The sequence below is a fragment of the Curcuma longa genome, unplaced genomic scaffold, assembly GCF_044706935.1.
Source record: "Curcuma longa cultivar G26 ecotype Majalengka, Jawa Barat unplaced genomic scaffold, ITB_CL_G26_1.1 contig_20762, whole genome shotgun sequence".
NCBI lineage: Eukaryota > Viridiplantae > Streptophyta > Magnoliopsida > Zingiberales > Zingiberaceae > Curcuma > Curcuma longa.
In genome coordinates, this window is record NW_027431474.1 from 30865 (window position 1) to 44243 (window position 13379).

The 13379-nt window shown below is 38.6% G+C and overlaps 2 protein-coding genes across 5 annotated transcripts; both read left to right on the forward strand.

Annotated features, from left to right (window-relative positions):
• The first annotated feature begins 71 nt into the window (after positions 1-71).
• LOC141817507 (protein ETHYLENE-INSENSITIVE 3-like 1a) lies at positions 72-3933 on the forward strand. Of its 3 annotated transcripts, none has more exons than XM_074705148.1 (2): positions 72-298; positions 1837-3933. In XM_074705148.1, exon 2 carries the CDS (start codon positions 1926-1928, stop codon positions 3759-3761), a length of 1836 nt encoding a protein of 611 aa, XP_074561249.1. In that variant the 5' UTR covers positions 72-298; positions 1837-1925; the 3' UTR covers positions 3762-3933. The 3 variants fall into 3 exon arrangements, with proteins under 3 accessions (XP_074561249.1, XP_074561250.1, XP_074561251.1); XM_074705149.1 differs by having other exon boundaries at positions 1918-3933; XM_074705150.1 differs by lacking the exon at positions 72-298 and adding an exon at positions 1424-1429 and having other exon boundaries at positions 1918-3933.
• A 7193-nt stretch (positions 3934-11126) lies between these two features.
• On the forward strand, positions 11127-13379 carry LOC141817511 (E3 ubiquitin-protein ligase SIRP1-like). Of its 2 annotated transcripts, none has more exons than XM_074705153.1 (2): positions 11127-11214; positions 11968-13379. In XM_074705153.1, the coding sequence occupies exon 2, from the start codon at positions 12000-12002 to the stop codon at positions 13035-13037; it is 1038 nt and encodes a 345-aa protein (XP_074561254.1). In that variant the 5' UTR covers positions 11127-11214; positions 11968-11999; the 3' UTR covers positions 13038-13379. The 2 variants fall into 2 exon arrangements, with proteins under 2 accessions (XP_074561254.1, XP_074561255.1); XM_074705154.1 differs by lacking the exon at positions 11127-11214 and adding an exon at positions 11390-11524.

A 13379-nucleotide genomic window follows, 5' to 3' on the forward strand; every position in this document is an offset into this window, starting at 1 on the left:
CAACGATATATTGAGGAAAATAACGACGATATAGCGGGAAATAACGAGAGAGAGAGAGAGAGAGAGGACGAAGAAGCAGCAGCAGCGAGGCGACGCCACCACCAACTTCGCTTTCCGTTCCTTTTCTACTATGTCAATCTCATTCTGACCATCTCCATCAGACCTCCTCTCCAATTTCCGTGCCCTCCCTTATCTTCTTCGCCGGGAGTTGACGTTCCAGGTGAAAGCCGAGGGATCGATCTGCGTCGCAGGGAAGCGGAGTTTGATCTTGAGGCCGTGGGTGGGAAACTGAAAAAAGGTGCGATTTTTGCTCGGATTTTTTGGTTAAAGGTGCTACTTTTTGATGATCTTCACTGTGCTCCTTCTCTGGTGGATCTCTGCGCGCCCTTTTTGTTCTTGGCTGCTGCGCTTTGGCTTATTGGTGTTCATCGACTGGTGATTTTTTGTTGCTTTGTTGTGATTTTTTGATGGACCGGCGGCTGGGAGTTTAAGAAGTCAGTTTGGTCTGCCCTAATGGTGGCTAAGTTCCTGATTTTTAGGGGTCCGAGTATTTGCCCGCTTTCCGACTGCTTGTATGCCACTGAAGTTGAGGAAGACAGTTTGCTTCCAATCTGTTCATGTTTTTTTTTTAAAAAAAAATATTTTTTTGTTCTTTTTGCATGAATTCTCGTTCATTTCCAATTGAAGACTTCATCTCCGGATTAAGATGCAAGATCTATTTTTTTTTGTAAGGAAGTTCCTTTTGCTACAACCAACCAGGGGAGGATTTGGTGGTGTTTTGTTTCATTATTTTCTTGGTCGAGTAATATTGTATCAGATTTGAAACTATTAATGCTTCCATGGAGGAATTCAGTGTTTCCATGGAGATCTATTTACTTGTCTTCCATATTGGGCAATCATAAATTGTGAATATATCTGGCCCTTAATCCTCTTGGTTTGATGTAGTTTGATCTATTCTCTTTAAACCTCTTCTTGTTTAGCAATCCAATTTAGACTGGTTTAATGTTTGAACATGGACAGAAAGTCATTTGTTATTTCATTGTTATTTAGAGGATTTTGCTTCTATGTGTAGATCTAGGATGGAGATTACTTCAATCTTTTCTAATTTCATAAAAAGAATATGTTTTTACAGTATCCATGCCTTTTGATTATGTCTTTTGGTATGCTTTCATTTCATTTGGCTAGAAATCAGTCAGTCTTCGTACAGATGGCTCCATCTTTAGTGTTGAAGAATCATTTGTTCGTACGTTATTAGCAAGTTGTTTCTGTTAGCTATCAAGCATTTTGGATATTAGCTTCTTCTGGTGTCATGATCAACATTCGTAAATGACCACTCTTCTACAACCGCAAGTATAAATATTGCACACGGCAAGCTGATCTAGGCTTAAGTTACTTGATATTTGCCCATTTAAGTTGAGGAAATACGAAGGTAATGCTCGTAATGTGCTATTAGGATGACCATCTTTTCTAGGCTAATGTACTGCCTGATTTAGTTTGCCCCACTTTGAATATAGTCTTCTCGTAAACATTTTTCTGGTTCCCCATATGGGTTTTGACCATGTTAACTCTATGCTTCCATCTTATAGCATTCTACAATCTACAACTTAAAAAAAAAATGACGACATTAGTTCATTCACATACATAAGCTAGAATTTGTACATTTTTTACATGTTATGCACTTTGTGATACACATTTCTGCATTGCCATTTACCATGCCTTGATTCAATTCTACATCTGCCATTTACGTCGGTAGTTGGGTATAAACTACGCATCATTATGTTCGTTACACTTTAGACACTGCATGATATGTTCTAAAGGTCACTTTTTGTACTGCAGGAGGATACGATACCTTTTCTGTATCAAGTGCATAAATGTTTGCTTTCTTGTGCATCTTGTAATTTTTGGGGGGACTATTAGTTGAAGGCATGGCACATCCTGGTGTCCCAAATTGTACACAAATCTACCCCTACGACAATGTGAGGAGTATTAGTTTTGGCAGCTTCCTTCAGCCTTCAATCGGTGAATGCATAATGGGAGAAGGAGACCTGGTTGACATGGCACAAGAAAAATTTGCCGAGGTTGGTGATGAAGAGAGTGATGAGGATATTGACATAGAAGAACTTGAGAGACGTATGTGGACAGACCGTATGCTGCTGAAGCGCTTAAAGGAGCGGCAACAGAGCAAAAACAAGCATCTAGGGGATGCAGCTAAGCAAAGTCAATCCCTAGAACAAGCTTGCCGGAAGAAGATGTCGCGGGCACAGGATGGAATTCTCAAGAACATGCTGAAGATGATGGAAGTTTGCAAAGCTCAGGGCTTTGTCTATGGTATAATTCCTGATAAAGGCAAGCCGATCACCGGTGCTTCTGATAATCTTAGGGGTTGGTGGAAAGAAAAGGTCAGGTTTGATCGGAACGGGCCAGCTGCAATAGATAAATATCGAGCTGAGAATGCCATCCCTGGGTCTGGCAGTGATTTCAGCTCTGGAACTGCTAGCTCTCACTCATTGCAGGAGCTTCAAGACACAACACTGGGCTCTCTTCTGTCAGCCCTTATGCAGCACTGTGATCCGCCGCAGCGAAGGTTTCCTCTTGAAAAAGGAATCCAACCGCCATGGTGGCCTACTGGGAGAGAGGAGTGGTGGACTCAAGTAGGGATCCCGAATGAACAAGGACCACCCCCCTACAAGAAGCCACATGACCTTAAGAAGGCTTGGAAGGTCAGTGTCTTGACGGCTGTAATCAAGCATATGTGCCCCGACATTGAGAAGATCCGCAAGCTTGTTAGGCAGTCCAAATGCCTGCAAGACAAGATGACTGCCAAGGAGAGTGCAACGTGGCTTGCGGTTCTTAAACTGGAAGAGGAAATGTATATGAAGTTGCATCCGGATGCATGCCCAGCCCCATCCTCAGGAGTTGTAGCGTTCTCCTTCAACAGCAGCAACGGTGAATATGACGTCGAAGGTGTTGAAGAAGGCCATAACAAGGATATGGATTACAAGGTGGCTGTTGAGACTAACACATTCAAACTAGGAGCTAGTTCATGTACTGCAAATTTCGTTAAGTCGGAAGAAAGTCACATGGAGTTCATTCAGAAGAGATCTTCTATGAATCCTGAACTGGAGATGAATCAGAGGATCTATACATGCGAAAATGCGGTATGCCCACATAATAATGTTCTCCATGGATTTCTTGATAGGAATGCTCGAAACAGTCACCAGTACTTCTGCAAGTATCAGAACACTACTCCTCCCGGTATCGGAAAGGTGAACAACCAAGTTCAGTCAACCGAGAATAAACCTTCAGTTTTTTCTTTGCCATCGAATACCCAGCTCAATCCTCCTTCGATTGGATCAAACCACAATCCAATTGATATGTCTGACTTAGGTATTCCTTATGATGGACAAAAATCAATCAATGAACTAATGGACTTCTATGAAAACAATGTCAACAGTAGCAAGACCTTCAACTTGGGAGGTTTGACCATGTTTGAAGAGTCAAATGATCGAAACCGGATGGAGTACAGCTTATCTGAACACAGCCCGGGATTTTGCGGTGTCCTCTTCGAAGAAATTGATAGCTTGGTGGAGCAATCACAGTACATGCAACAAAGCATGGTGCATTTTCAGCCAAAACTCAGTGACCAGCCAATCGAAGTTACCGGAGGCATCAAGCTCACACCTGGAATGGACTATGCCGATGCTGTACATGGAGGCATTGTGGATTCTTTTCAAAAGCAAGACGGATTTGACTGGTTCTAGTTAGATGATAAATGACCGATCATCTCGGCAGAAGCTGCGCATAAATAACCGACGAATTTTGCTCAAGGTGATCTTCCCCTATTTACCTGTATCCTTTTCTTCTCGTCATATACTCAATGGTGAAGCATTTTGTAAGACTTCATTAGGACTATGATTAGCAGTGCTTGTGTTAGTTGTGGATTCATTCAGTTTAGAGTCGGATGATGAACTAAGAACACGATACCGACTCATTCATGCAATCGAGAAGATCTGTGATACCTAGTTTTCTGTCATGATCTCAAACATCTGATCATCCTTTTCTATTTATCAGTGCTGTTTATCTTATTCCACTTCACTTTGTAGGTACTTTCCTCAACACATTCACATGTTTTCATCAGACATGGCATTGATTCATTCAGTTTAGAGTTGGATGATGAACTAAGAACACGATACCGACTCATTCGTACAATCGAGGAGATCTGTGATACCTAGCAATGCTCAAATGACAGCTTTCTTAGATACCTAGTTTTCTGTCATGATCTCAAACATCTGATCATCCTTTTCTATCTACCAGTGCTGTCTATCTCATTCCACTTCACTTTGTAGGTACTTTCCTCAACACATTCACATGTGTTCATCAGACATGGCATTGATTCATTCAGTTTAGAGTTGGATGATGAACTAAGAACACGATACCGACTCATTCGTACAATCGAGAAGATCTGTGATACCTAGCAATGCTCAAATGACAACTTTCTTAAATACCTAGTTTTCTGTCATGATCTCAAACCTCATCATCCTTTTCTATCTACCAGTGCTGTCTATCTTATTCCACTTCACTTTGTAGGTATACTTTCCTCAACACATTCACATGTTTTCATCAGACATGGCATGATCTTCCATGTGATTGCGAACTGCCCCAACACTCAAGATACATTGAATGAAGGAAACAACCAAGAGGATATATTTTGATGTTTTTCGCCCCTTTCATGGTTCGTCGAACCGAGCCTTAAGAGTGCCACTTCAAGCTAGAGAATCAGTCGACTGAAATGGCAACGGGTTCGGGGGTTGGCGGGGAAGCCTTCTCCATCCCCATCCCCGAAACCCAAACCCATATACCATCCCCGTCCCCATCCCTGTCGGGTATCATAATTTAAATACCATCCCCGTCGGGTTTCGGGTTTCGGGTTTCGGGTTTCCAGCGGGTTTCGGGGATCCCCACGGGTTTCGGGAGTGGTTTTCTCCGCGGGTATTTCCATGGGTATCCTCATACCCATCCCCATCCCCGTCATGACATATTTAAAAAATATTTTTTAAAATTTATTACCTTTTTATTAATTAAAAAAGGAAGTATTATTTGTTTTAGAAATAATGAAACTATAGTATTCAAACAAGTAATTATCAATATGACTTATTTTTTTCATTTGATAAGGATGTAATCAAATTAATGAATCTCAATGAATGAAATTATCAAAGTCGGGTTCAGGGATGGGGAATATTTGGAATACCATCTCCGACCCATCCCCGTTTTCCGATATTTGGGGATTCCCCATCCCCATCCCCGCTTTCTCGGATTCGGGGATTCCCCGGTCAAAATGGGTTCGGGGAACGGATTCCCCATCGGGTCTGGGTCTAATTGTCATCCCTAGATACTATATTGATACTGTGTCAGTGTCATGGAGGCTTGCTGGCATGTGCTGTTGTAGCACAAGAAGCAGTGGTGACAGTTGCCTAGATGAGTCAAGAGGACTTGCTCGCGACTCACCTTGAGTTGTTCTTTGCTTGTTCGGTCTTATTCTGCTTCGTCGTAATCAATTCAACTATGCCCCAGGAACTAAAATTGTATTGGGTAAATTTTTTATAGTGACCGGCTCTATCGTCGAAACGACTTCATATCAGAAACTCCCTAAGGGATTTTTTGAAGGCACGATACCACTATGTTGATAAGAGTCTATTGCCGAAACAATACCTCAGTCAACAATGACATATTGCTAAGAGGACCTGAAACTTCAGGCAACATATGTCTCCATGTTTACCACTTGAAATAAGACACTTTGACTTATTTGACCTTATGTTAGTACTAGTGTTTGTTTATTGGGCAAAAGTAAAAAAGAGTCTTTTTTTTTAATCATTAAAGGTGCATCCTATTTTGAATTTTTTTTTTCAAAAGGACGTCCTATCTTTATGATATAAATATTCTTCAATACTATTTTTATTATTATTTTACTTTTAAATTGTTCGAGCACATTGCAACAGTTACAAAATCGTAGCTGTTATACACATAATAGTTACAGTTTTATATCTGTTATAACATGAATATTAGATGAGTAAGATTATGTTGTTGTAGCTACGAAGTCTGCTACAACATGAATGCAAAGTAATTATTCATGTTGTAGCAGTTAAGAATTAATATTGTTATAGTTACGAAGTTATAATTGCTACAACATGAATGCAAAGTAATCATTCATGTTGTAATAGTTATAGATTCGTAAATGTTACAACGCACCCTCGATTTAGAATTTAGGCAGAAAAATATAGAAGAGAGCTAATAATGAGAATAGTATAGTGAAGGGTTGTTGGATAATTATACATGAGATGGAATATTTTTTTAATAAAAATTAAAATAGGATGACATCTTGATGATTCCAAAACTAAGGGACCCTCGTTTGACTTTTGCCCTTGTTTATTATCATCTCGACCATGCCATTGGTTAAATCAAATTAATTAATCAACTGATCGAATTTGAAAGTTTCGATTTAATTAATTTAAAATTTTATTTTTTTTAAATATTAATTTATTCGGTTCGATTTTGATTATAAATTTCATAAATCGATTAAATTGAAACATCAATATATCAGTTAATTGATGTATTTGAATGGAACGTAATTCGATTATAAATCAGTCTGATTTGAGTGTCCAATATCAATTAATTGATGATATCATAGGTTGATTGATAAAAAAGTTTCGATTTAGTTTGTTTGATTTTGATGGTAAAATTTGATCGATTGTTTTTAAAAAATTTAATTTTATTAATTTTCGATTCGGTTCAATTTTAAACCGATTATCCCTATTGTCGGCCTTTAATTTTTATCAAATCTTTAACATTCACTTAATTTTCCCGCGCTGATAAATTAGTTCTAATACACATTTAGATTGAAAAATTCATTTCCAAATACTATATCCATTTTTTAAATCCCAAATGTATTATTTAAATAAATTATTTATATTAAAGAAAATTATTTCTTCAATATTTTAAAAATATTTTACTACTTAAACATAAAAATAATTATTCTATATATTATTCCATCCCATTAATTAAAATCTTGTTTTATCAACAACTATTACATTCCTTATTTTTTTTTAATTCTAAATAAATTTAATTTCGATCTCGATTCGATTATGGATTGAGTCATCGCTGCAGATTTAGTTTTGTTCTTAATCGGACGGCTTACATCTCTACTATTTAAGCCGTTGTTCGATAACCCTGCGATCCTTCTCCCATGTTCCTGGTTGCCTCCCGTCTGCAGCTCGATCCATGTCCAGATTCCGCTCTGTCCTTCGAGTTTCAATCGCCGCTACAGATCCAGGTATTCCCATCGCATCAATTTCTGTAGCTAGGTTTTAATTTGTTTTGATCGTGAGCTGAGGGGTAGAAAATGGGACGCGAGGGTTTTGATTCCTTGACAGTGCGTGGAAACTTACAGGTGTTGAAGTTTGCGGTTGGTTAGATTGTGTTCTTATCGAGTGAATTTTTTGAATCGTGAGTGAATGTGGCGTGTGTATGTTAGTTTCTACTGAACTTCAATCCTGTAGGAACTCAATTACTCAAAGATAATTTTTTTTGGGATTTGTTTCTTCCCAATTGACCAAGTGATAGAACTGAAGCTCTTCTATCTACATGTCTACAGTTATTAAAGGAACCTTCATAAAGTTGAACATGCAAATTAAACATCTTTTCTAGCTGTGGAAAAGTTTGTGAGATGTAATATGTATAGGTCGTTGTATTCACAACTACAGTTTCTAGGAAATCTTATTGTGTTTGCTTTGTTTGTTTATTCTCAATTGACCAAGTGAATGAACTTAAGCTCTACTATCATATATACATGTCTATAGTTATCAGAACCTTCATAAAGTTGGAAAATCAGATTGTTTTTGTTTACTTCTTTGTGCTCTATGCAGTTAAACTGTGACATGATTACTTGATAAGATTAATGATTTTTCTGGAAAATGAATTGGAAATGATACACAACCTGGATCTTCAAATTAGCAAATATATAACCTCATTGCAACTTGTTTAAAAAGTGTCACTCAAAGGGTATTCTGGGTTAGTTATTGATGTAACATTTTTTTTTTCTTGTATTTTCCATGTTACAGCACTGGCTTGGAATGTAAAAGATCTAATTGTATAACCGGTGCGCGCTAGAGAGAGAGTGAATATTCGTTCGTTCTATCAAAAATTAACAGCGAATATTAAATAACAACACAAGGTAGTCATAGATTTTACTTGGTTCCTAACATAAGGGGGGTTAGTACGTCGAAGGTCTATGTACGAGAAGACGTCTGTCCACTATTGGTCTGCTTTCCGGAATTTTTTTCAAGGCGGAGAAACTCATCTTACAGTTCAAATAAATAAAGTAACCAAATCTCGAGTAGGCTGTTTTGGAAGTTCTGAGCACAACACACCCTTCTTGGAGCTTTCCCGGTTACATGAGCTCGGTTCCGTTTGCGTTCAGCAGCACTGCAGGATGAAGAATTAGTAGTGTGATTGATTTCCTTGATGGTGCACGTTAATGGCCTTATAAAGACTCTTCGGACGCCCGGATCCCTTTCCGGGCGCTCCGAACTAATCCGATCCGGTTTCATCGGTCTTTATCGGGGCCAATTCCACTTTATCAAAGCGCCTAGATCATTCTGATTGCTCAGAGTATGATTCGAGCTCCTGAAACCAATAAACTAGGTTTGATCTGAGTTGACTTCTGGACTTGATTCAGCTGCTTCTATTCGCTTTTCTTATGCTTCCTTAGTCTTGTTTCCAGCTCTTAGTTCATGCAAGATTAGCATACACACAAACAAGCAACTAAACTTAACTATACTGACCTACTTAAACTTAACTATAGTCTGACCTACTATGCTTATTTAAGTCTTATCATGTAGATCTAATCTACTAGGTTTATCCGTGCCTAACTTACAGTTAGAACTAGTCACTCAGTAGACTTCCCACTTGTCAAACATCCGGTCATCCTTGACCTGCTTAGATTTTTCCTTACCTAACCTCCAGTTAGGTCTAGTCACTTAGTAGACTTTTTGCCTGCCCAATCTCTCAAATCAGGACTTCTTGCCTAACTTCATTTATTAGGACTTCCTCTACCGAGTCTCTAATTAGGACTTCCCCTGCCTCCAACTAAGATTTTCCCTGCCTAATCTCCAGTTATGACTTTTCCTGCCTAACCTCTAACTAGGACTTCTCCTGCCTAGTCTCCAATTAGGATTTCTCCTGCATAGTCCCCAACTAGGATTTCTTGTCCGGTTCAACTGACTAGGACTTCTTGCTAGTCTTCTGGTCAACTTTGATTTGATTAGACTTCACTCATATCCAAACATCAGGTTATGTTTGGATTAATCCTTGGTCAAACTGACTAGACTTAAATATATTGTCAAACATCGAAACCCTAGAGGTAGACTAGTGCTCCTTGCACCAACCAAATAAAAAAAAAAGTGTATTCAAGTTCAACTGAAAAGAGGAATTGGAGATGTGGCACTTGTATTCTGACTCAGAATTTGGAGCTTTCTCTTCAGCTTCTTTGGAGATCAGTGAAGCCGGTAGTGGTGAGGGACTAAGTGGTATGGTTCTTTAATTTTCTTATACATTCCTATCATTCTAATATCATAGTTTACTGCTAGTTCTATCCTAACTTATTTCATTGCTGTGACAAAATGCATGACTTTAGAATGGCTCATACATATTGGATGAATCGATTAACATTTGCAAGTGTTACTTTACATTTATCAACCTTTATATTTTGTCATCGTATGCCATTGAACTGGTATGAAGCTTATTATTAAGGAATGCCAAAATTTCCAAGTTCAAGCTGTACATTGCTTATGTATTGTTTTCCTAATTATCACAATCATGCATAAGATTACTCTGAAATTCTTGTGAATGTTGCAAATCATGGACCAAACAGTCTTACTTCCCAACTCTGTTATCATCTGTCCACAAACTAATGCATTGGTTGGTATGAATGAGAGATAGGCAAAGCAATTCACTGATGAGAGGGAGAATCAAGCAGAGTTATCTTATGATCGAGAGGGAGAGTGCTGAGCCTTTAGGTCCTCACAACTCCTTTGACCCAGTCGTTAAAGACAATAAGGTAACATTGAGAAGCAAGTGAACAATAATTTCTCTGTGTCATTCAATTCCTGTCTTTGCATGATATCGAATAGGACGTCCCTTCGATCATAATGGATATTATAAACTTTTTATGACTCTGAATAAGGAATTTGCTGGCCGAGTACTAAAACCCATGTGGTGTAGGGCTCCCTAAACATGGTGGATGTCACTTGTCAGGTTCAGATTTCTGTAAAGTAGCAGCAGTTGGCTTGAGTTTGTTTCCTTCTATTTGGTGGTAATGAGTGAGGCATCCTATTCATTGCCTGTGATTCCTCCATACTCTTGCACATTCTATTCTGAAATATTATATTGGAAACAGAAAGGCAATTGCTAAAAGTAATCTGGATATTAAAGTTTGTAACAAATATAGTCAAAATAAGAATTTCTAATAAATTAAAATTTTAAAAGGCAATAAATCTGTTATGTGCTTATATCCTAGAGTCTAGATAGTACTAGCTATACATGTTAGAACATGCCATTCATTATGACCCATAACAATTATGTTTTCTTTAAAACAAACTTATAGTTTGTATCACCATTTATGCAGTTTTTTAAACTTGGAATTGTTTGTGACGATATCTTTGTATATATCAACAGTGTGGTCCTGATGCCTTGTGTTAGAGAACAAGAATGGTGACATGTTTTCCTCTTCTTGGGAGCTTCTTCTGCAGGACTTATCTTATTGTTGTTTTTGTCAAAAGTTTTTTTTTAATATACCTTATTTTATTTATTTTTATTTCAATGTTATTGTAATAATTACGATATTGTTACAAAATATAATTGTTATGATGTATTAAAGTAAATTAGTTTAATATATGTTTTTATTTAATTTGATAAAAAATATTACACATGTAATACTGTGGTATTAAAATTAATTTAATTAAGTTTAATATAATATTATTTTATTTATAATAATTTTAATTAGATTAGAGTAATTTTATTATATATATATATATATTAAAAAATCGAATATATGAACTGTGTGTGTATATATACATAACTTGCCAGGGTTGCTTTTCTCCTCCCCTCTGCGTTCGCAATCTCTCCGTCGATCCCGCGACCTGCTCGTCTTCCTTCGCCGAGGTAGATTTTCTTCGCCTAAATTTCCAAGTTTGACCATTCCGATCTAATCAGATTCAAGTACATTCGATTTGCCTGTATGGATCATCTTCCAGTGGCTCGGTGACTTGAAATTGTGCTTCGCCGATCTGGATTCCTCGGCTGCCAACTCTTCCCCCCTTTTTTGATACAATCTTATCTGTTTTCAGATGTAAATATCTTCCAAATCCAGTTTTTTTTCCGAGGAATTTATGAAAAAGTTGGATTTTTGGGATGGTGTGTTATATGTTTTGTGAAATTTGCGCTTGAATCCGAGGCAGGAAGGGGGAAGCTGGTAAATCTCTTTGCTTCTTGTCGTCCTTCTTCTTGATGATTGTGTTTATGCGATGAGATTGTCTTTTTTCCGGCTGCAATGGTTGATATCTGACATGCAAATTGAAAACCTTAGTTTCTTCTTCTTCTTCTTTCTTCTCTCTTAAAGGAGATTTGTGATAGATTTGATAGAATCTTTTCTTTCTATCTGATTTGTTCTTCGTCTTGTGGGAAAATTTTCCGACCTTTGCTACTTCACAACAATTTTAAAACCCTCTCTCTCTCTCTCCGTGATAAGATTGGGCATTGAACATTCCGTTTTCTTCTCCATCCAAAATCGTTTTTTAACCCTAAAACCGCTTAATAATCTCATGTTCTTCATATTTCCGAGTATGCGAGAGAAGCACATGGCATGTAATCCTTGTGAAGTAATGCTCATAGAATTTTTTGATTGTGATTGTGTAGATTCAACAGGGTGAAAGAGGAAGGCAGGATCAATGGATGAACATTTAGCTGCTAGATATTGGTGCTACATGTGCTCAACAACGGTGAATCCGATCATGGGAGCTGAGATCGAGTGCCCAATCTGCAACGGTGGATTTGTGGAAGAGATGAATTGGGGAGGAGAAGCAGCCACAACTCCTGACCTAGAATCTAACAGGCACCTCTCTCTTTGGGCTCCCATCTCGCATAGAATGCTCAGTGGTGGCTCCTTGAGGCATCGCCATTTCCACCGCGAAGAAGAAGAGGCCAATTCTGACCGGGACCATGATTCGGAAGCAGCCCTTATCCGGTGGCAGCGACGGAGCTCAGCCATTCTTCGAATCCTCAATGCCCTCAGGGAGGGCAATGTGTTGGATTCTGATGGAGATGATAATGATAGGGAGAGGGAAAGAGACCGGGCACACTTACTTATGGATCTCATCAACAATGCCATAGACGGTTCTCTAGACACAAACCATGCACGAGGACAGAGCTCAAACAACAGCAACAATGGCGACTTGTTGAGAGATTACTTCCTCGGATCGGGCCTAGATCTTCTCCTACAGCATTTGGCAGAGAGTGATCCAAATTTCTATGGCACTCCACCTGCTCAAAAATCAGCAGTGGAGGCAATGCCCACTGTGAAGATTACAGAGAACATGAGCTGTTCAATCTGCTTGGATGATTTTGAAATTGGCGCCGAGGCCAGGGAGATGCCTTGCAAGCATAAGTTCCACAGCAATTGCATCCTTCCGTGGCTTGAGCTCCATAGTTCATGCCCAATTTGCCGATTTCAGATGCATTCGGAGTCGTCCAAGGTCTCGGATGCTGTTAATAGGGAGGAGCTTCATGCTGGTGGTGGTGGTAGCAGCACCGGTAGTAGCGACGACAGCAATGGAGGGAGAGAGAGGGGCTCCTGGCTACCAGTTCCTTGGCCTTTCAATGGCTTGTTCTCTTTGCTGGGGTCTCACCGGAGTGAAAATTCATCCTCAAGGCAGCCGTCTTCTTCAACATCACCCACCAGAGGTAACTCTCAGCCTGATGCAAACTAAAAATGTTGTTTCATTCTGTTTATCTTTCATGAGTGCCATGCCAGTTTGCTGTAAATATCGTTTTGTTCAATATTCGAATGATGGAAGAATAACTTTGGTCCTATCTTACTTTTCTTTTCAAGTGTTCAATGCAAACTAATATCACTGCAACGATTCCAAGGCTTCCTTGCACTTTAGCAGCTTATTGAAACCAAGAAAAAACAGTGTTGCAAATCGAGAATTATTTCAGCTTTGTTAGGATTTAGGCCATTAAACATTGTAGTGCTTGTTGGCAAAATCAAGAATTTAAAACTGAAATGAAGTGGATATGCTTCATTAGAGTAATCCCAACAAACACTTGCA

Bases quoted from the DNA above. Each gene is read 5' to 3' on its own strand.
- LOC141817507 (XM_074705148.1), top strand. From the start codon at position 1,926: ATGGCACATCCTGGTGTCCCAAATTGTACACAAATCTACCCCTACGAC.
- LOC141817511 (XM_074705153.1), top strand. From the start codon at position 12,000: ATGGATGAACATTTAGCTGCTAGATATTGGTGCTACATGTGCTCAACA.